The sequence below is a fragment of the Cervus canadensis genome, chromosome 24 (assembly GCF_019320065.1).
Source record: "Cervus canadensis isolate Bull #8, Minnesota chromosome 24, ASM1932006v1, whole genome shotgun sequence".
Lineage (NCBI taxonomy): Eukaryota > Metazoa > Chordata > Mammalia > Artiodactyla > Cervidae > Cervus > Cervus canadensis.
In genome coordinates this window covers 3,024,053-3,044,574 of record NC_057409.1, presented here as the reverse complement: position 1 = coordinate 3,044,574, position 20,522 = coordinate 3,024,053, and the positions used below count along the sequence as shown (strand labels likewise).

At 60.6% G+C, this 20,522-nt stretch overlaps 1 protein-coding gene across 4 annotated transcripts; it reads right to left on the bottom strand.

Moving 5' to 3' along the window:
- Positions 1–6,839: 6,839 nt before the first annotated feature.
- On the bottom strand, positions 6,840–19,588 carry NBL1 (NBL1, DAN family BMP antagonist). 4 transcript variants are annotated; one of them, XM_043444597.1, is made up of 5 exons: positions 19,535–19,588; positions 19,216–19,334; positions 9,688–9,882; positions 9,468–9,579; positions 6,840–8,211 (listed from the first exon to the last, which is right to left on the bottom strand). In XM_043444597.1, exons 1-5 carry the CDS (start codon positions 19,571–19,573, stop codon positions 7,960–7,962), a joined length of 717 nt encoding a protein of 238 aa, XP_043300532.1. In that variant the 5' UTR covers positions 19,574–19,588; the 3' UTR covers positions 6,840–7,959. The 4 variants fall into 4 exon arrangements, with proteins under 4 accessions (XP_043300532.1, XP_043300533.1, XP_043300535.1 ...); XM_043444598.1 differs by lacking the exons at positions 19,216–19,334; positions 19,535–19,588 and adding an exon at positions 18,440–18,921; XM_043444600.1 differs by lacking the exons at positions 19,216–19,334; positions 19,535–19,588 and adding an exon at positions 17,324–17,468.
- Positions 19,589–20,522: the final 934 nt, after the last annotated feature.

The following is a 20,522-nucleotide window of genomic DNA, read 5'->3' as shown; positions in this document are numbered from 1 at the left end:
TCGGGTGTGATGTAGAAACACCTGGAGGGAACACCTGGGTAGGAAGTTTGGGAGGGGGCACCTGAGGAGCGGAGTCCTCCAGCAGGAGCGAGAGGCAAGTCAGGAGGACGGGAACGGGGACTCGGGGCGTTTGGCCGGGTGGGCGCAGAGCTCCTGGAAGGGGCGGGCGGTGAGATGGGTCGAGGGCAGGGCCCTGGGGAGGTGAGAGCCCAGGGCCACTGGGCGCTCTCCAGGCCGGGGCAAGCCCCTCTCGGCGAGTGGACACAGAGGTGCCAAGGAGCACCCGAGGTGCTGGGGGTCGCAGGCTGGGGGCCCCACGGGCCAGAGCCAAGCCCCTGGAGGGGAGGGCAGGTCTCGGACCCAGCGCAGAGGCACCCCGGGCTCTGGCGGACGCGGTCCCCGCGGCGAGCTGGAGGATGCCGGCGGGGAGAGAAGGACCCCCTCCCCACCCGGCCGCGGGTCTCCGGCCCCGCTCCCGCCCGGGCTCGGTACCTGGAGCGCTGCTCCGCCGCCGGCGACTGCGGCAGGAGCCGCGGGCCCGGGAGAGGCAGCGGCGGCCGCGGGCCGGGCCGGCGCCCAGGGACCCGGGAGACGCCGCGAGGGCCCGGCGCGCGGAGGCGCAGTGGCTGCTTCCAGGAGCGCGCGGTCCCCGCGCCGCGGAGCCTGCGTCCCGCCCCGCGGTGGGCGGGCAGAGCCGAGCCCTGGCCCCGCAGGCGGGCGGGGTCCCCAGCACCCCTGGGCCTGCGGAGGGATGATCTGAGAGCCCGGCCGTGCCAGGTCGCCTCCCAGCTCTAGCGGCCTCTACCCCCACGCCTGCCCCTCCCCACTCACACTTGGCGCAGGAGGAACTCGGAGAAGGGGGCTGTGGGCCATCTTCATCCAGGACTGCTTCCAATAGGGGGCTGCCCACACGCTACCAGGGCGAGCCGGTTGGGAGACATTGGGTAGATCGCTTGACATATATGTTCATATATGTTACACATATGTTGTTGTTGTTGTTTAGTCGCTAAGTCCTCTCCTGACTCTTGCAACCCCATGGACTCTATCCTACGATTTCCTAGGCAAGAATACTGGAGTGGGAGTGGGTTGTCATTTCCTTCTCCAAGGGGTCTTCCCCACCCATGGGTGGAAGCTGCATCTCCTGCATTGATTGGCAAATTCTTTACAGCTGAGTGACCTGGGGAGCCCTATATAACATATAATTTGTCGTGCTTCCTTCAAACCTTTAAATAGATGGCAACCTCCTCCTGGAAGTCCTTCCCAGCAGAAACCATCCTGTCCCCCGACAGCGCCAGGCATACTAAGGATGAAGGATCAAGCTGTGGGCACTGTCACTCTACCAAGGAGTGGGAGCCGGGGACCCCCAGGCCCGGCGGGGTGGAGGCACTGCGGGTAGACAAGCCTGGCACACCTTGTCTAAGGCTGCTGTGTGTATCCTTGCCTCCTCCTCTGCCCCTCGCAACCTGAACTAACAGTCTCTACTGGCCATGTTACAGGTTAACATCATGGAATCAACAAACTTTATAGCGAGCACCTACTAGGTGTCAGACACTGTTCTGTCCAATTGGGACACTACAGAAACCAAAGCAAAGATCCAACTTCATAGAGTTTACTAAGCAAAAAAAAAAAAAAAAATTTAAAGTGGTCATAGGGTGATAACGAGGGTGATAATTGTGTGCGTGGTCAGTCGTGTCCGACTCTTTGTGACCCTAGGGACTGTAGCCCAGTAGGCTCCTCTGTCCATGGGATTCTCCAGGGAAGAATATTGGACTGGGTTGCCATTTCCTCCTCCAGGGGATCTTCTGAACGCAGACTGAACCCATGTCTCCTGCATCTCCCACATTATAAGCTGGATTCTTTACCACTGAGCCACCTGGGAAACACAGAATGATCATCGCTATAGAAAAAAAGGAAATGGGGACGAATGTAAATAAAATCTCAGGTGGCTGGGGTCTTTTTCCTTCCACGGAAACAGGAAAATAGGGCCTCCTGCTATGTTCCAGGGCCTTTATTATTCCAACCCACACAACAATGCTGAGAGGTAACTGTTAAACTGGGCTAGGAGAGGCCAAAGGCCTCTCTCAAGGTCACCAGCCGCAAGAGATCAAGTAGAACTGAAACTCAGCTCTGCCCAACACCCAGAGAAACTTCAAGACCCTGCATACCCTGTCCTGGGTTGCTGTGGGGCACCCAGAGTCCCATCCCTGCCCACAACCGGGTCTATGGAGCAAGGAAAGGCTTGCCTTCCCTCCCAACATCACCTGCACCATCACGACACTTTCTGTCCTGCCTCAGGGAACAGGATACGAAGCTCTGGGCAGAGAGCCAGAAAGAGCAGACTTGGAATCCCAGCTCTGCTGCTAACCAGCCCTGTGGACTTAGGACCAGTGACACCATCTCCTTGGGCCACTGTTTGCTCCTCGGCAGTAACTAGCAGAACAACACAGCACCCACCTCTCAGGGTTGCTGGTACCATCAGCAAGCCTTATGGTGCTGTGTCAGTGATAGCCACTAGCCTCAGTGTTCCCATCTGTAAAATGGGAATGCATGCAGCTCTGCAGTAACTTCTTCAGCCCAGGGATTTTTTTAATTTTTTATTTTATATTGGAATATAGCCAGTTGACAAGGTTGTGATAGTTTCACATGGACATCAAAGGGACTCGGGCATGCACACACATGTATCCATTCTCCCCCTAACTCCCATCCAGGCTGCCACATAACACTGAGCGGAGCTCCTCAACCCAGGGACTCCCGACTGAGCAACAGCAAAGCTGAGAGGCGCTGTGTGGGACACACTTCGGGGCCCAGTGTTGCTGGCATCCTTCAGTCACTCAGTCCTGTCTGACTGTGCCCCAGTGGGCTGCATCACGGCAGGCTCCTCCGTCCTCCACTGTCTCCAAGAGTTTGTCTGTGATGCTTCCTGGGTTCATAATCCCGATTCTGTTACTTGCTCTGTGACCTTGGCCAAGCTTTTTCATGTCTCTGCAGCTATGAAACTGGGGTAGTGGACATACACCTGGGTTGAGCCTTGAAACCATGTGGTATGGAGAATGTGCTTGGTCCATTTTAGCTTTGTGAAAATTAAAAGTGTATAGTGAAGACTTCCCTGGTGGTCCGGTGGTTAGGAATCTGCCTGCCAGTGTAGGGGACACGGGTTCCATCCCTGGTCCAGGAGGGTTCCACATGCGGGGCAAGTAAGCCCGTCCCCACAACTACTGAGCCAGTGACTACTGAGCCCACATGCCAACTGCTGAAGCCCGAGAACTCTAAAAGCCGTGCTCCGCGGCAGGAGAGGCCACAGCAATGAGAAGCCCGTTCTCTGCAACAAAGAGGAGCCCCAGGCTGCCACAAAGAGAGAAAGGCCATGGGCAGCAAGGAAGACCCAATGCCGCCAAAACTGAGTCAAGTAAATACTTTTTAAGATGTTTAAGTATTTAGTGACATTGAATATTATTCCCTATGCTTTGCCTTCCCAGGTGGCGCTAACGGTAAAGACCCTGCCCGCCAGTGGAGGAGACATAGAGCCTCCGGTTCGATCCCTGGGTGGGGAAGACCCCCTGGAGGAGGAAATGGCAACCCACTCCAGTACTCTTGCCTGGAGAATCCCATGGACAGAGGAGCCTGGCAGGCTACAGTCTGTGGGATTTTGCAGAGTCAGACACAACTGTAGCGATTTAGCATGCAGGCACCCTCTGCTTTATCTCTTTCAGTTTGATTCCTTTATGTAAAAAAAAAAAAAATCTAGGGGAAAAAGAGAGGGATGGACTGGAAGTTTGCGTTTGGTAGATGCAAACTATAACATTTAGGATGGATAAGCAGCCAGGTCCTAATGCATAGCACAGGGAACTATCTTCAATATTCTGTAATGCCATAAAGGAAAATATTTTTTAAAAAAGAATGTGTACGTGTATAAACTGAGCCACTTTGCTGTACAGAAGAGGTTGGCACAACATTGTAAATCAACTATACTTCCTTTAAAAAATAAAATATTTTTTAAATCTAGGGAATTCCCTGGCGGTCCAGTGGTTAGAACTTGAGATTTCACTTCTGGGGCTGAGTTCCATCCCTGGTTGAGATGGAAAATTCCAGCAAGTCTCACGGTGTGGCTGGAAAAAGAAATACTATGAAAACGTGACCAAAAATGTTAGCATTTGTTCGTTCTGGGTGATAGGATCACAGATGCTTGTTCCGTTGTAAACGGTACTTTGCTGTAAAAAAAAAAAAAAAAAAAAATTCTTCAAGACTGAGCCTGGGTACTGGCGCCACCTTGTGGCCACAGGTATTATCTAGAATTTAGGACTTTGACAGTTTGTGCACCTAAATTTGTCGTTTAGGTCATGGAGTAACACAGTCTTAGACATCCTTCGGGGCTTCCCTGGTGGCTCAGAGGTTAAAGTGTCTGCCTGCAATGCAGGAGACCTGGGTTCAATCCCTAGGTGGGGAAGATCCCCTGGAGAAGGAAATGGCAACCCACTCCAGTACTCTTGCCTGGAGAATCCCATGGACGGAGGAGCCTGGTGAGCTGCGGCCCACGGGGTCGCAAAGAGTCGGACACGACTGAGCGACTTCACTTTCAGATGTCCCTAACATTTCAGGGTAGAGAGGGACCTTTAAGGACGCTCAGTTTTTTCTTGATTACTTCTAGCCATGGGGTGCTCCCTCCCTCGAGAGAGAAAGCTTGTGCCACAATGGGACAGCTGAGTCTTAGGAAGTCTTCTATCCCAAGCCTCCATGCCTGTCAGCACACAGGGGACCACGAAGAACATTTCAGGACAGAGGTGGGGAACCCAGGGTTCAGGGGGGCTGGGAGGCCTGCTCAGAGCTGCTCTCACGGGAGCCGTTAACCATCGGGTTAACTGAGGGTGGGGCGTCGTCTCTCTCGTTCACCGTTGTATCCTCAGCATAGATTGTTGTTGCTGTTGAATCGCTCAGTCGTGTCCGACTCTTTGTGACCCCGTGGACTGCAGCCCGCCAGGCTCCTCTGTCCATGGGATTTCCCGGGCAAGAATACTGGAGTGGGTTGCCATGGACAGTGCTGCCTTAGGGTTTGTCCCTTGTCGAGATTTTCAATTCCTCCACCTTTGCAGGGTTTGGGGGTGAATGGTGGTGGGGGGACCTGCAATTTTTCTTCTGGGTCCTCTTGGTGGTTCAGTTTGAGGTTGGCCAAGGGAAAAATCAGCGGGCAGTAATTCGCATCTCACTCCCATCGGCGAACGGGCACAACCAGCGCCGCGTCTCTGTCCTCTAAGTCTGGCTCTCTGGCTGGCTGCTCGCACCTCCGATCAGCAGCGCGTCTCCCCTGCGGCCCCGATTCCCTAGCCCTCCCCCACCCCCACCCAGTCCTGGCCTCCATCACCTCCTGCTTGGACTCCTGCAGTTCCCAGCTAGGCACCAGCGCCAGCCCCCGCCCTGGCCGAACCTCATCCTCCCACGAGGCTGTTTTTCATCTCGCTGAAACCCGGTTCTGTGCCGACACCTCCACGGCTCTGACTGCAAAGAGCGAGAAGTCTGACCTCCCGCTGCTGCTCCAGGCCTGCCACCTGCACCACTCTCTGCCAGCAGGCGGAAAGCACTCCCAGAGCAAAAAGGCACCCTCTTCACATTTGCAAAATGAAGATCCCCCATGGATGAGAAATGATACAGCTGGTGGTAAAGAACCTGCCTGCCAATGCAGGAGACATAAGAACCACAGATTCGATCCCTGCGTTGGGAAGATCCCCTGGAGAAGGAAATGGCAAGCCACTCCAGTGTTCTTGCCTAGAGAATCCCATGGATGGAGGAGTCTGGTGGGCTACAGTCCACTGAGCCGCAAAGAGTTGGCCATGACTGAAGCAACTTAGCAGGCATCTACAAACTGCCTGGTGTGGTGGTTACAGCAATGCGTGTGAGGAAGAAAGGATCAGAGAGTTCTCCCGCCACTTGCCTGGCCTCAGTGGAGAGGCTGGGAGCCCCAACTTCCAGAGCTGGGGAAGCCACATGCAGGTAATGATACCAAATCCACAGGGTCATTTTGAGGGGAAAAGGACCCCAAGCATTGTCAAGCACCCAGTCCAGCACATAGTAGGTGATCAACAAACGGAAAGATTGAAGGTGGGAGGAGAGGGGGACAACAGAGGATAAGATGGCTGGATGGCATCACAGATTCGATGGACATGAGTTTGGGTAAACTCCGGGAGTTGGTGATGGACAGCGAGGCCTGGCGTGCTGCAGTCCACGGGGTCGCAGAGTCGGACACGGCTGAGTGACTGAACTGAACTGAACCAACGGCAGTTCCTAAGATTATACTGAGAAGAGTGATTCAGCCAGACTGCCTGGGTTCAAGTCCTGTTGGAGACCTTTCTCAACCCCTAGGCAAGTTACTTAATTCCTCTGTACTTCTGATGCCTCTTCTGTAAAATGAGGGCAGTAATTGCATCGCAAGCGAGTGGTGAGGGTGAAGTGAGTCAATTTACAAAAAGTACTTAGCAAAGCATCCCACTTTGCGTATCAGTCTGTAACCACTGCTTTTGTCTGTTTCCCCTTCTCCTGAGGCCAAGCCAGGCTGGGGCCGGGAGGGGCTGAGGCTGGCTCACTCTGAGGGTAGAGATCACAGGCCCAGGGGGTCAAAGGTCAAAGTCAGAAGCGGGGTTCTCAAGGCCCACCCAAGGTACATGTGAGGCCAGCAACAGCCTCCGCAGGAAGGAGGTGAGGAGCCAGGAGCCGGGAGGGGCTGCAGGGAAGTGGGGACCCCTAGGATGTGGGGCGGCTGCAGACCAAGCTCTGCCTTGGGGGTCCTCCCAGGGCTCGATGCGCGGCCTGAGGCCCTCCCCTCGGGGTGCCCTGGGTCAGCACAGAACACGGGCGTTGAAGGAATTTATTCACGAGAAAACTCAGGGTCCCTCGGGGAGACAGTCTACTGGTTACAAGCTCCAGAAGCTCTTGTCGGGTCAGCCGTGAGGGCCGGGGCTCCCCCTGGCAGGGGGCTGGGGGGCCGGCAGGGGCCCTGGGGCAGAAGAGCGGATGCAGGCAGCTGTGGGTGCTGAGGGGGGCTCCTCCCTTCCCGCCTGCCAGCCCCCACCCCAGGACCCCCGCCCCCCTGGGGCTAAAGTGCAGCTGGGAGGCGGGGGCGGGGCCGGCCGCTGGAGCACCTCAGGGGGCCCGGGGCCCCCCACCAGCCCTCACGCCTCCTCTCCTTCCTTTCTTGAGGCTCACCCCGAGTCCATGCCCCACCACGTCTGTCCTGGGAACCCTCTGGGTAAGGGAGACCCCTCCCCACCATCGGATGTGCAGAGAGAGTTCCCCAAGACGGGGAGGCTAGCTCCATCAACTTTGAGGGGCCTGGAACAGGGATTGGGGCACTAAGATCTGGGTGGGAGGGAGGGGGGAGGGAGGGGTGCTGTCTGACGGACGGGGTCATCCCCTCCCCCCGGCCCAGAAGGCCTCTCTACCCCTGCCTCCCGCCACCCCCAGGGAAGCCGAGGAAGCCAGCGAGCCTGGCTCCCCGCCCCAGGGCCAGGAGTCAGCGGGGGCCTGCCCAGGCCTGACTCCCAAGGACAGGAGGGCCACCTCAGTGCCACCAGGAGACGCTGCTCTGGGGGCGGGGCGGGGGGGGGGGCCTTGGCACAGTTTGGACAGCCTCGCCAACTCAGCAGCCTAGCCCGCGACCCCTCTCCCCGCCAACCAAGGGCACATATCTCAGAGGCGGTCAGGAAAAGAGCTCCCCCGCCCCGCCCCAAAAAAGAGCCCTGAAGATCTCCACCCCTGCCCCCCACTCTGGAATATATTAAATTGTGCAGCTTGGCCCCAGCCCCACCCCCTTCAGATCTCCATGGCAACCGGGAAGCGTTCCAAGTCCAAGTCTGAATCCAAGTCCGACCAGTGCCAAAGGTGGGGCTTCAGCCTCTCCCCCCAGCTCTTCCCCGGGAGGGCGAGACCCCCACATTCCACAGGGAGCGGGAGGGGAGGAAGACTCGGGGGGCCTCAGTCCTCGGCCCCCTCTTCCTCGGCGTGGGGGGCCCCCGGGGGGTCCTCGGGCTCGGGGGCCTGCCCGCCGGGATGGGGGTGGGCGTGGGCGCCGGGCTGGGGGCCCTGCGTGTCCTCGGCCTGCACGTAGACACTCAGCCCCTCATGGCTGGGCTCCTTGCCGCACGCCTGGCAGCTGCAATGCAGGATCTTCTCCACCAGCTTGTCCACCCGGGGCACCTCCTCGTGGCCGGGGCACTCCAAGGTCACCTGGGCAGGGCGGGCAGAAGAGGAGCGGCATTTCCAAGGGCCTGGGCAGGCAGGGAGGCCCCAGGGGCGACCCACATCACGGGACCAAGAATCACCCCAGAGGCCCCGGAAGCCTGAGCAGCACCCCCCAGGGCACCTGGGCACGGTTGGCGGGGGGAGACAAGGGGGTGAGTCCCTGCAGGAGCCTGCTGGCCTGTCTCCCCACATCCTGCCACCTTCCTCCCTAGCCCCAGGCAGCCAGGAGACCCCTCCTGGGGACCCGAATGGCCCGCCCCTGCCTGAAACCGGCCCCCAGGGCTCCCACTGCCTGACTCCTCACAGGCCTCCTGCCATAGACCCCCCAGCCTCGACCTTGCCCCCCTCCCACCAGCTCCCTGCTGCCTCATCTGCCCAAGATTTTGCACGTGCAGTTCCCTCTGCCTGGGAGGGCCTGGCCCACCCACCCCACTCCCCGCTGCCCCAGACTTTGCCCACTTAACTTCCCCCGAACCTCTGGGTCTAAGCCCAGACACTGCTTCCTGGATGCACCCCTCCAGCCCCCCACCCCACCCTCACCGCACCTCCACGCGTGCGCTCGCACACACACACACAGCCCAAGGCTCGCCCCAGATGAGCCCGCTTAGCGTTCGTTAGCCACCATTCCTTTTTCCTTTCCTCGTCTCTCCCTCCTTCCTCCAAACACCTTCTCCATGCCAGCTCTGCAGACGTGCCAGCTCTGAAGGCCAGGCCTGGTCCTTTAAGGAACTCAGAGTCTAGCGGAGGACGCAGACGTGAGAAGTAAAACTCTGTGCGTGTGAAAGATGCTCAAAGCGGGGGTACACAGTGCTTGCGGGATCCGGAACGGGGCCTGAGAAAAGGCTCCCGGGCCAAGAACAGAGGAGCGACTGGAAGTTAACCAGGTGGGGAGGGTGGGGAGAAAGGGATGCTGAACAGGGCAAAGGGCAGGCGTCAAGGCCCTGCGGTGATCGCCAGCCAAGTAGGTATGGGGGCCCGAAAGGAGGCAGGTTGGTGTCAGGGGTCAAGCCGGTACAGAAGGTGGGCGAGGCAGGATGATGCTCAGAAGCCTGCTGAGCCAGAGCACGGCTTGTGGCTGGGCCTCAAGGGGCACGGCGGAGACCTGGGTCTCATTCTGTAACAGCGGGACGCCCCCGAAAGGATTTCAACAAGTGACTGATGTACCCCCAGCGCCAGCCCCGAACCCTGCCCCCGCGGGGCCCAGGCCCGGGGGAGCCCAGGCCGCGGCGGGCGGTACTCACAATCTCCCACATGGACTGGGCCGGCATGCAGGAGTCGCAGTGCACCAGGGACTCCGTGGACTGCGGGAAGGTGTTGGGGACGCTGTAGCTGAAGCACTGTCCCAGGCAGGCCCTGCGAGAGGAGAGACCGCTGTCCGTGCCGCTGCGGGCAGCCCGTCCCCTTCCTCCCCTCTGGGCCCCTGTGCGGACCCCGCCCAGCTGCCGCCCCCCGGGGTCCCACCTGTTCTGGATGGACTTCGCTTCACAGCCGCTGTGGCCCACGATCTGGGTGATGTTCTTCGCCTCACACCAGGCGCTCTTATCTGGGAACAGGGCCAGCTTGTTGATGGGCGGAGGCGCAGCCAGCACCATGACGGGCAGGACAGCCCCCACCAGGACCTGCAGCATCGTGCCCACGGCCTCTGGAGCCCTAGGACTGAGCACAGACCGCAGGTGAGGCCGGCAGGGCCCGGGGGCTGGGCAGAGGGCGGGCACAGTGGCACCACAGGTGTGCCCACCGACCCCTGACTCCCTGGGTTCAAGCCCTATCTCTACAGCTTCCCAGCCAAGCACGACCTTGGACAAGTTATTTCTCCTGTTGGAACCTCAGACCTGGGGCTGCTGGTACTAGGAGCACCAGATGGGTATCGTGGCGATTAAATAAGGTATTTCATGAAAAGCTCTGAGCAGAGAGACTAGCAGCTAATACACACTCCATGTGTGTTAGCTGTCTTTATAACTTATTTTGTAGCTTTGAAGTAAGTTACTTTTCAGTTGTTTCAGTTCAATCCTGTCTCTTTGCAACCCCATGGACTGCAGCACATCAGACCTCATCCTATGTCGTTCCCTTCTCCTCCTGCCCTCAATCTTTCCCAGCATCAGGGTCTTTTCCAATGAGTCAAATTTTCACATCAGGTGGCCAAAGTGTTAGAGTTTCAGCTTCAGCATCAGTCCTTCCAATGAACACCCAGGACTGAGCTCCTTTAGGATGGACTGGCTGGATCTCCTTGCAGTCCAAGGGACTCTCAGGAGTTACTTTTAACACTCATGTATTTATCTGGCTGCACCGGGTCTGAGTGGTGGCATGAAGGATCTTCAATCATTGCAGCAGCACGTGGGATCCAGCTCCTGACCGGGGACCAAACCCCGCCAACTGCATTAGGAGTGCAGAGGCCCAGCCACTGGGCCATCAGGGAAGTCCCAAGCAGATTACTGTTTATCTCGGGACCTCACTTTCTTCAACTAAAAAGGGGGGTGCTATAAAAGGGGCGGGGGTGATGCCCTGTGACAACGGACTGCGGCACGTCCTAAAGCCGTTCCCAAGCACCCCGCTGAGTACCGAGCAGCCACCAGCCCCCTCCTCACTGCTCTGCTGGGGGTCCTCCAGGGCCACGTCTCCCGCCCCCGTGGCTGTTGGCACTCCGGCATCAGGAAAGCTAACCATCTCTGTGCCACTGTGAAATCTTGTGCCACTTCGGCTGGCTGAACGTCGGGTGGAAAAAAAAAAATCCAACCCCGAACTAGACTGTATTTCTCTTCTGGATGCTCCAAGTCCAGAGTCGACACACACATCACTGTCTCCAGCTCCAATCTACCCCGAGTCAAATAAGAGACAATCCAAGCCACGGGCCTGACCCTGGAGCGAGGCACTGAGGCGATACTAGAATCTGCCAGCAGAGGGCGCTGCAGGGCAGCGTGTGTGTCCGAAGGGCGGGCTCAGAGAGGATTTTCCCAGCGTCCCCCAGCTTCATCCTCTGGAGGTTTCACCGACGCCCCCACTGCAAAAACTGTAGAGGGAAGTTTCAGAGAGGTTCGCAAGTGAGGGCAATGCCTACAAGGCGGTCCTCTGGGGGCAGGACACTGGGGAAAGGCACTGGACTGGGGATCAGGCATCCACATGGGCCGGGAGACCCTGGACACTCCAGCCTCAGGGTCCCCACCTATAAAATGAGTGAGGTGCCCTGGACTGCTGATTTTCAAACCTGGTAGACTCGTGGAGTGGAAGGTGGGGTGCCTTTTTTTTTTTTTTTTTTTTAACAAGCTTCCATGATGGTTCTGATATGCAGGGCGGGCTTAAGAAGTGGTCTGGCTCAGTCAAACGGGTTCTGTGCCTCGGGGCAGTCCCCAGAGGGGCCTGGGTGAGGCTGAACTGGAAGCAAAGGCCAAGTACGGTCCCAACGGCCCCACGGATGCCCGGTACTAGTCAGGCTAGCCAAGGCCTGGACACCTCCTTCAGAACCACCCTGACCCTTGGCCCACTTTCTGCTGAAAGGGGCAGGTACTTGGTGAAAAGCTGGGAAGTGAGAAGTGCTCGGGGATCTTGCTGGCTCCTGCAGGCTGACCTGCTGGGCAGGCTCCGCGGGGCTTCCAGGGCGGGCCCGGGGGCTGGCCTGCAGGGCTGCGACCACCTCCACAGGGCTCCACTCCTCCCTCTAGAATGTTCAGCTCAGATCCTGCCCCACCTCCCTGCATGCGGTCCCTGGAAGCAGAGACAAGTGCCATCTCGCTGGATCCCAGAGCCCAGGGGATCCCTGCTCCCAGCCCAGCGGGGAGGGGTGCAGTGGGCAGAGTGGTGGGAGGCGAGTCCAGACGGTCTGCCCCATCCCAGGGCAGTCTGCATCCTGACCCAGGCCCTCACCCACACATTTCCGGTCTCACTCCCAAGACCGACAGCTAAGCCCGTGTTTTCAGGACAGCCACAACCTAAGAAAAGAGAATGGACGTGTTCCTAACTGGCGACCTAATTTTCTGGCACCCTTAGCACCCAGGAGGCTCCGTCACCCCACCAACTCCCTTCCCATCCCCAGGCACTCAGGCGCTCAGTCAGGGTCTGAGCCCAGCGCTGGCGGAGGCCCACCTAAGAGGCTCCCTGGGGTGCCCCCGGCGAGACCTCCGAGAGTCCAGGGACTTTTGTGCGATGCCTGACCCCTGCAGGGCACCTCACAAGGCCAGGTCAGGCGGGCAGGGAATGACGGTAGGCTCCCTTAGGACGGGAGTGAAGCCTGGGAGCAGAAGCCGTGAGGAGGTGAGTGCGGGGCTGGTTTGGGGCTGGGATGGGGAGATGCTGGAACTGGGGCTGGGGGCCGGGACCCCACTAAGGGACTGAGATGGGCATGAGGTTCACAACAAGGCTCAGCGGAGGTGGGATGACGATGCTTCAGGAGACCTGCCGCCCTGGAGGGTGAGGACTGGTCCCATGGATCAGGTTGTAGCAGATGCCGAGGCGGAACGAGAGACGCTGAGGAAGAAGCCGCCTCCCTCAGCTCCGCATACCCCATCCCCGTCTCGGGCACAGCTAAGGGCCAGCTGGGCCCACAATGGGGTGCTCCAACCCACTCCGCCAGGCCCGGCCTCTCCCCACGCCCTGGCCCGGCCACGCTTGGCCTCCCCCAGCCTCCTGGAGCCAGCAGCTCTGAGCTCCAGCAGAAGCCCGGCCCAGGAGCCTCCTAAGTTCCGGCCCCAGCCCCCCACCTAGGAGCCGCACGGGTCCAGCAGTACAGGTCGCCTCTCTGTGCCCAGCGACCTCGGCCCCACGACAGGAGCGGAGCCCCGTCCTTGAAAACCACGGCCAGGATGTGATGGGAGCAGCCCGCCACCCCACTCAGGACGGTGCCCTGCCCCTGGGGCGTGACGAGGAGGCTGGGCTGGCATCAGAGCCAAACCTAGGAGCTGGGCCAGGAGACAGGGAGCCCACCCTCCCACCCAGCCCCCAAGAACCCCTGCTGCCCCCCACACTGGGGCCAGCTCTTCGCTAGCAGGTTTTATGTTTTGTTGGCTTGTATTTTGTTTTTCTAAGCAGCAGCTCAGTTGTTTGGCTGTGTTTTTTTTTTTGATACAACAGTCGGACCTTCCTTCCTGAGACTTGAGAACCTCCCCCGGGTCTCACACAAGTCATGGGTCGCCCAGAATGCCAGAGGGGGAAGGGGGTCCCCCCAAGCTGACCCCCGTGTTTTGCAGAGGGGTGGTCCCAGGACCCCCAGCGGTCAGGCCGAGCAGTGTCCTTCCTCTAGACAATGCGGTTCCCTGCAGTGGGACGCTGGTCTCCCAAGCACCGTCTCGGGGGCCGAGAGGGGGCTGAGGTTGGGGGCCCCCAGGGGTTCAGAGCCTGGAGGGGAGGTTGAGGGAGGTGGGTAATGAGCAAGCAGCTGTTCAGAGCAGCAGTCAGACAGCTGGAGTCGGGGGGGCCGGCAGAGAGTCTCAATTCTGGACTGAACTCAGGAGTATAGTTAGGTACCAGCACAGTAAGACCAGGAGGGGGTTGTGGGTATTAGCCCAGCACACCCCCTCTTTGCTTCCCCGTAGTTAGAGCTGCTCCTGACTGTGGGCCAGGAGCTGTTCTAGGGCTTACAGTGAGTTGCTCAGTTGTGTCCGACTCTTTGTGACCCCACGGACTGTAGCCTACCAGGCTCCACCATCCATGGAATTTTCCAGACAAGAGTACCGGAGTGGGTTACCATCTCCTTCTCCAGGGGATCTTCCCAACCCAGAGATTGAACCCAGGTCTCCCGCATTGCAGGCAGACGCTGAGCCACAAGGGAAGCCCTCTAAGGCTTATATATACATATATACATATATATATATATATATATATTCATTTATTCAGTTGTAGGAAACAGATACTGTATTCTCCCCATTTTACAGATGAAGAAACGGAGGCACCGGGAGGTTAAGACATTTGCTCAAGCTGACTGACACAACTAGTGTTGACTAAAGCCGAGGTCTGACACAGACAGCAGCAGGATAACCTCGGAAAGGCTCACAGAAGCGGAAGCGAAGGAACAATCCGGAACACGCAGGAGGCCAGGGCTCCCCACCCCGGCCCAGCAGCGGAGGCTGTGTCTCTTAGGCCGAGCAGCTCTCTGGGGTTCAGCCACAGCCAGGGCTGGAAGCTTGGGCGCCCCACAGGGCAGAGTTCAAATCCCACTCCAAACCCCCTGCAGACGGGCATGTGGCCACGGCAGACCCCTGCTCCCTGGAGCTTTCAGCCTTCCTTGGAGCTGTCGGGGGGCCACAGTGAGGGCATCCCCAGCCCAGCATGAAAACCTTCTTACCACCGCACCATCCACTCCCAGGCCCAAGCCCTCAGGATCCCCAGAGGCCTCATGCCAACCCCTGATACATCCGAGGCTGCCAGCACCACAGGGAGATGTTCCGCAGGGGAGGTGAGGGGATACAGGCTGGCCCAGCAGCGGGGAAACTGAGGCACAGAGCAAGAAGTGACAGCCTGTGTCTCCCACTCGGGGACGAGGGCAGGGAAAAGACACGGGACACCTGCCCTGGAAGCTTCCTGGGCAAAGGTGGGGTGGGGGCAGCAAGGACGCCGGCTTCCGAGTCAGGCCTGCTGGTCCCCACACCCTGCAGAACCCGGCATCTTCCCCGAGATGCTTGCCAACAACTCAGGCACCCGGCCCAGCCCTGGGTATGCCGACCCCACAGTCAGGACCCACGCACGTGAGCCCGGTCCCATGTGGAGCTGAGGCCCGGTCAGGTCAGGAGCCCCCCAGCTCCCCAGGGAAGGGTCCCCAGAACAGCACGGCTGACAGCAGCCACCCACCCCCCCTGCCCGGGCCTAGAGCCTGCCATCAAACCTTAAATTCACCAGAGGGACTTAGGTTTCAAGGAAGACCCCTGGCCCGCCCCTTCCCGCTGTAGAGAGCCCAGTGCAGAGCAGAGTCAGCGTCACAAAAGAAGTGAACCATCACCCTCTCCGTTTCCTCTCCTGGGTAAATCTGAGTATTCAGGGTCCTTAAGGGCAGGTAATCCAGCACAGTCTTGGTACAATGGTCCACTCACCCCCAGACACACACACACACAGGGGCAGCACAGGCTTCCTTAGCAGAAGGCCAGCCTGTCCCCAGCTCCCACGTCCGCCTTCCCGAGCCTCCTCTGCAAACCTCTCCACTCAAGGCTGGCGGGTCCTCCCCGTGGGCTCAGGTGACACCTGGATCCGCACAGAGGGCAGCGGGGTTTGTGGGGACTTGTTTCCCAAATGGATCAAACCGGGTGCCCCCAGTCTCTAGCCCTCCCCGTTTTCCTCCTCCCCCCGCCCCCCCAACATACACAAAGGCCAGGGTCTGGGTCTCCTCCATTCACAGCTGAGGCTGTGACAGACCCTGGTTCAAACCCTAGCTCACCCGCTTGAACCTTTTTATTTTTCTTCTGTTGGCCACTGTGCAGCTTGCGGGACCTCGGTTCCCCGAACTGGGACGGAACCCAGGCCCCTGGCCATCAAAGCACCAAGCCCTAACCGCTGGGCCGCCAGGGGATTCCTTCACCTGGACATTTCTGTGTCTCAGTTTCCTCATCTGCAGGATGGGGGCACCTCTCAGGGCAGCTGTGAGTTAAACTGCAGAGTGCGTGGAAATTTCGGGAGAGGGCGCCCGGCACAGGCGGTGCTCAGCAGATGTCCCGGGAGCACCGGCTTGGAGTCACTCAGGGCTACTCACCCTCTCTGAACCCTGCCCACGCCCTTCTGCCTCCACGCCCCCCTCCCCCTCTGCCTCCCTCCCGCCAGATCCCCAGCGGGTCCCAGAATATCTAAACCCAGGGCTGTGTCTGCCTTGAAGGAACTGAATTTAGGGGAAAAAATTCAGGCAAACGAGACGACGGCTGGGTGAGGGTTTTCTGCTTGCCAGGGTGGGCGCAGAGGGGAAGACCCCGCTCAGACGCTAATCCTTGGGCCCTTGGCTGAAGGGCCGGGGTCCCGAGAGACTAGCAACTTAGTGAAAACAGGCGGGGCTCGGCGGCCAGGCCGCGCACGCTGCCGGTGCGGAGGGCGTGGCGTTCCCGGCTGCGGCCCTGGGCTGGGTGACCAGCAAGGGCGAGGCAACCACCTCAGGTCCTGGAAGGAGTGTCTGCCGGGACTTCCTCGAATGGGGCCACTGGGGGCGGGGGGCGGCAGGCTCAGACCCCCGGCCCCGATCTGCTCCGCAGGCCCTTTCTGGGGTCGGGGGACAGATTCGGGCCCAAGCTCATCCTCTGCCTTGCTGTGTGTGCCTGGGGGCAGGACAGGACCACGGTTAGGGACCAGGCCACTGACCGCTGGTTTCACCTGCCCAGCCTCCCATTTGGTCCCGTGAAATGGGAAGCAGGGCCTGGCAAAGCCTATCTTAGCAGATGGTCTCAAGAGAAGTCCAGCTCCAGCACGCTGCTTAGAGCCACTGTGACTCCATGACCCCCGTCAGCGCAGCGTGGCTTCCTTCCTACCGTCAGCGCTGGCAGAGCACATCTGAAACCCCGGGGGTGGGGGGGACACACGAAGGGCCAGGCCCAGGCCCAGAAGGCCGGCCTGCCTGCCTGCCTGGCCGGGCAGCTCCACCTCCCTGGCTACGCCCCCGCCCCAACCCAGACCACGGCCCTCCTGCCCGCAGACCCTCCTGGCCACAAACTGTCTCCAAAACAAATCGATGCTAACGAGCGGCTGCAGGGCCCGCCTAGACAGACATCTGCTCGGCAGAAGTCCCAGTGCTGCGGGTACCCGCGTCCCCGCCCGCCCCACCGCCTGCGACCCCAGGGGCTGGGGGTGGGGAGAAGGCGCTAACTCACTTGGAAATTTCACTTTAAAGGATGAAGATGGCTCTGCGGGCAAACGCACATCTTCCCGGGCCCACCCTCCAGCACACAGGCCCAGGAGAAGGAGGTCCAGTTTAGGGGATGCGGGGGGTCGAGGGGGGGTCACCGATGCTCCAGCCTCGCCTTTTCTTTGGCCCCAACTAGGGGCAAACCACACCCAAGCAGCAGCCCCAGCATCTGGAGGAGTTTCAGGAGGCCGGTGGTTGCCACAGTAACAAAGGGTGAGGGGCTCCTTGTTGACAAATTGCTTCCCCACCCCCACCCTCCCCCGGCCCGCAGCCCAGCCTTTGGCCTCCGGCCCTGACCTCTGTTTTCCTGGGGTTCCCGGAGTTACAGGCTGCTGTCCTCCAGCTGGGCGAGGACCTCGGAAACACTGAAAATGTGCCCTTGTCCCCGGGTGCCGGCCACCCCCCCGCCCCGCGCCCCCGGCCACTCCGAGGCGGCCAGCTGCCCCCTCTGCTGCGTCTTGTAAAAGATCCGAACCGCCCCGCCCAGGCAGCGGGGCGGGCAGGTGGCCGGCAGCACGGCCCAGTTGTCCAGGCCGCCTCGCGGGGGTGGAACTCAAGGAAGCTGAGCCCCCGGAAAGGCCGACTCCCCTGCCCCTGACTAAATTCCAGGGAGACGACCCCCCCCCCGCCCCCAGCCCGGCCCCGGGGGGCAGGCGGAAGGCAGGGGGAGGCTTTCGCTCCTTTCCCCGGGTCTAGGGAACTGTTCCCGGACTCCGCTGGGGGGCCCCGGGCCTCCGATCCGGTGGGGGGTGGGGGGCACCAGGGAGACGCACAGACACCGGGAGACAGAGAGAGCCAGAGGCTCCCAGCGCGGGGCGGGCGGAGGGCGGAGGGCAAACAGAAAGGCAGGCACCAGCCCAGGGAAACGGGAAACGGGCAGGAGGGAGAAACAGAAAGAAAGCGGCAGACCCAGAGGACGAGGGGAACGGAAATCGAGAGACGGAGACAGCCAGATGGGAAGACAGACGCCTGGAGACGGAAAGGAGGCAGCAACGTCCCGGAGAGAAGAGGCTCGCGGCGCTGCGAGGCCCCCGGGGCAGAGCCGGGGGAGACGCGCGGGCCCCGGCGGCCGAGCTCCCGGCGCTGCCCCGGCGCCCGAGCGGCCCGACCCGGCCCTCCACCCGCCGCCCTGCTTCCTCTCGGCCGCGCACCCCCTTGCTCGGCCGCGGATCTCCGACCGAGCGATGGAAAACCCGGGTGAGTCGGGGGGACCGGCTCGGGGCGGCCGGGGCGCTCCATGGCCACCCCGCGCCGCGCCCGCGTTCCCCCCGGCCCCGGCGTCTCAGAGCCGCCCGGGGCTCCCAGGGCTCGGCAGCGGCGCCTCCGCACGGTGCCCGGGGGCGCGCGACGCTACGCCCGCGGCCGAAGCCTCTGGAAGCCGGGCGCCCGCGCGCCGGCCCGGGCGGGACTTACCGCGCGCGGCGAAGGGGAGCGCGGCGCGCCCTCCGGTTCCTGCGGGGCTGTCTGCGGGCCGCGGCGGGTGGGCGCGGCGGCCCCGGGAGGCTCGGGGAGGCTGCCGGCAGGGCTGGCGGCGGCCCCGCGAGGCTCGGCTGGGCTGCGCTAGCGCCGTCTGCGGCCCCGGGCGGGCGCGCGGTGCGGGGGAGCGGCGAGCCGAGCGGCTCCGACGTCAGGGGTGTCTCCGCTCCAAATAGGGAGCGAGGGCGGGCGCCGCGGAGGGAGGGACGCGAGAAAGAAAGAGCGGGCGGGCGCCGGGGCCGCGCCCCTCCCGGCGCGCAGGAGGGGGCGCTTCGGCCGCCCGGCCCCGGCCCCCTCTCCCCCCTCCGCCCTCGAGCCCCGGGCCGGGGTCGGACACGGTCCGACGGCGCGGAGGAGCTACCGGGGGGTGCCCCAGAGGCGGGGCCGAGAACCCAGCGCCCCCCCCCGATCGTTCCTTTAAAGCACCCTCCGCCGGATTTCTCCGCGCTCGGACTGCTCTCCGCCTCCCGTTCCCCGAGCCCGGGGCTACCGGGCCGCGCCGGGCCGCCGGGTGACAAAGATGGAGGGGCGCTCCTTTTTCTGGGAACTGGGCGCTGCTGCCTTGCTCCGAGGGCGTGGCGCCCCAGCCCCGCGAGCCGCGCGCCAAACCCGACCCGCTCCCGGCTCACGACCGAGGCCGGTCTGAGCTCTTTAGATTCCGGTGGCACCCGACCTCCGCCGGGCCTCGCCTCCGCTCTGGACACTTGGCTTACGCGTGCAGAGAAGGGTCTGAGAGTCCCGAGGAGGACCGTTCCGAGTGCCAGAAACTGGACTCGCTTCTCCGGCTCCGGGGATGAGCACAGCGCCCAGCGCAGGCGGCCGGCCTCAGCTCCTGGGGGAGGAGGGGTACCGGATGAATCAGGCTGCACTTGGGCACTCAGGCGCGTTTCGGTCGTGCCCTCTCTGTTAGCTTCGCCAATGAAGTGAAAAAAAAATAGCTTTGTTGCTGAAAAGTAGTAGCTCAGGACACGGACCCACTTGCAGAACTTGGCGTTCTTTTGCAGTGGTTGGTGTTCGTGCGTTTCACCCTACCCCGGCTGGAAGCTCCCAGATGGAAGCCGCCCAGCTCATTCATGTCACAGGTTGCTCAGCATTCTGGTGGCTTCTAGCGGGCTGCTGCTAACTCCATGGTGTAGGCTGGCCTGTCCGCCTCTCCAAACCCGGCACTGTCTCTCCATGCCTCCAAGCTCTTGCTTATGCTGTTCCCTCTGCCTGGGCTTCCCTTCCCCTCCTTTCATCTCGTAGTAAAGACACACTTCAAGCCCCAGATTGGAAAGCCTTCCCAAGACTCAAGGAGCATAAACCCCTCACTCCTCTAGTGGGATCCTGGAAGCACTGTTCCTGGTAATTTCCCTCTAGACCAGCTGAGTAGATCTTTTTCCTCTACTTGACCATGGGCTCCTTGAAGGCAGTGATCACCTCTGTTAGTGCACTTCCCCAGGGCTTGGCAAACAGGGGTACAATATATTTTGCTGAATTAAGGAACTGTTATCCCCCGTAAGTGTTCCCACGAGGATCACTGTAATAGCACTCATAACAGCTCAGGCATATTGAGCACCTTCCTATACTAAGTGCCTGGTCCCATTCTAAGCACTTTCCACCCCACAATAAATCTATGAAATAAACAGTATTGTTGTCTCCACTTCATCAGTGAAAGAACCAAAACCAAGAGAGAGGCCAAGTCACTGGCTTACAGTCACTCGGTAACAGGAAGGCCAGTGACCATCTGTTGGAGGGACACGTCTCACGGGTTCTAGCCTGACTGCCTGGTACATAGTAGGCACTCAGGAAACGCTGGCCTTTGTGCCCAACACTGCCCCTCTCAATGTGGACCCCTGGTGGGGCTGGGACTGGACGTCTACACTTCGTAAGTCAAAGTGTTGGTCGCTTAGTCATGTCTGACTCTGTGACCCCATGGACTGTAGCCCGCCAGGCTCCCCTGTCCATGGGATTCTCCAGGCAAGAATACTGGAGTGGGTTGCCATTCCCTTCTCCAGGGGATCTGCCCGACCCAAGGATC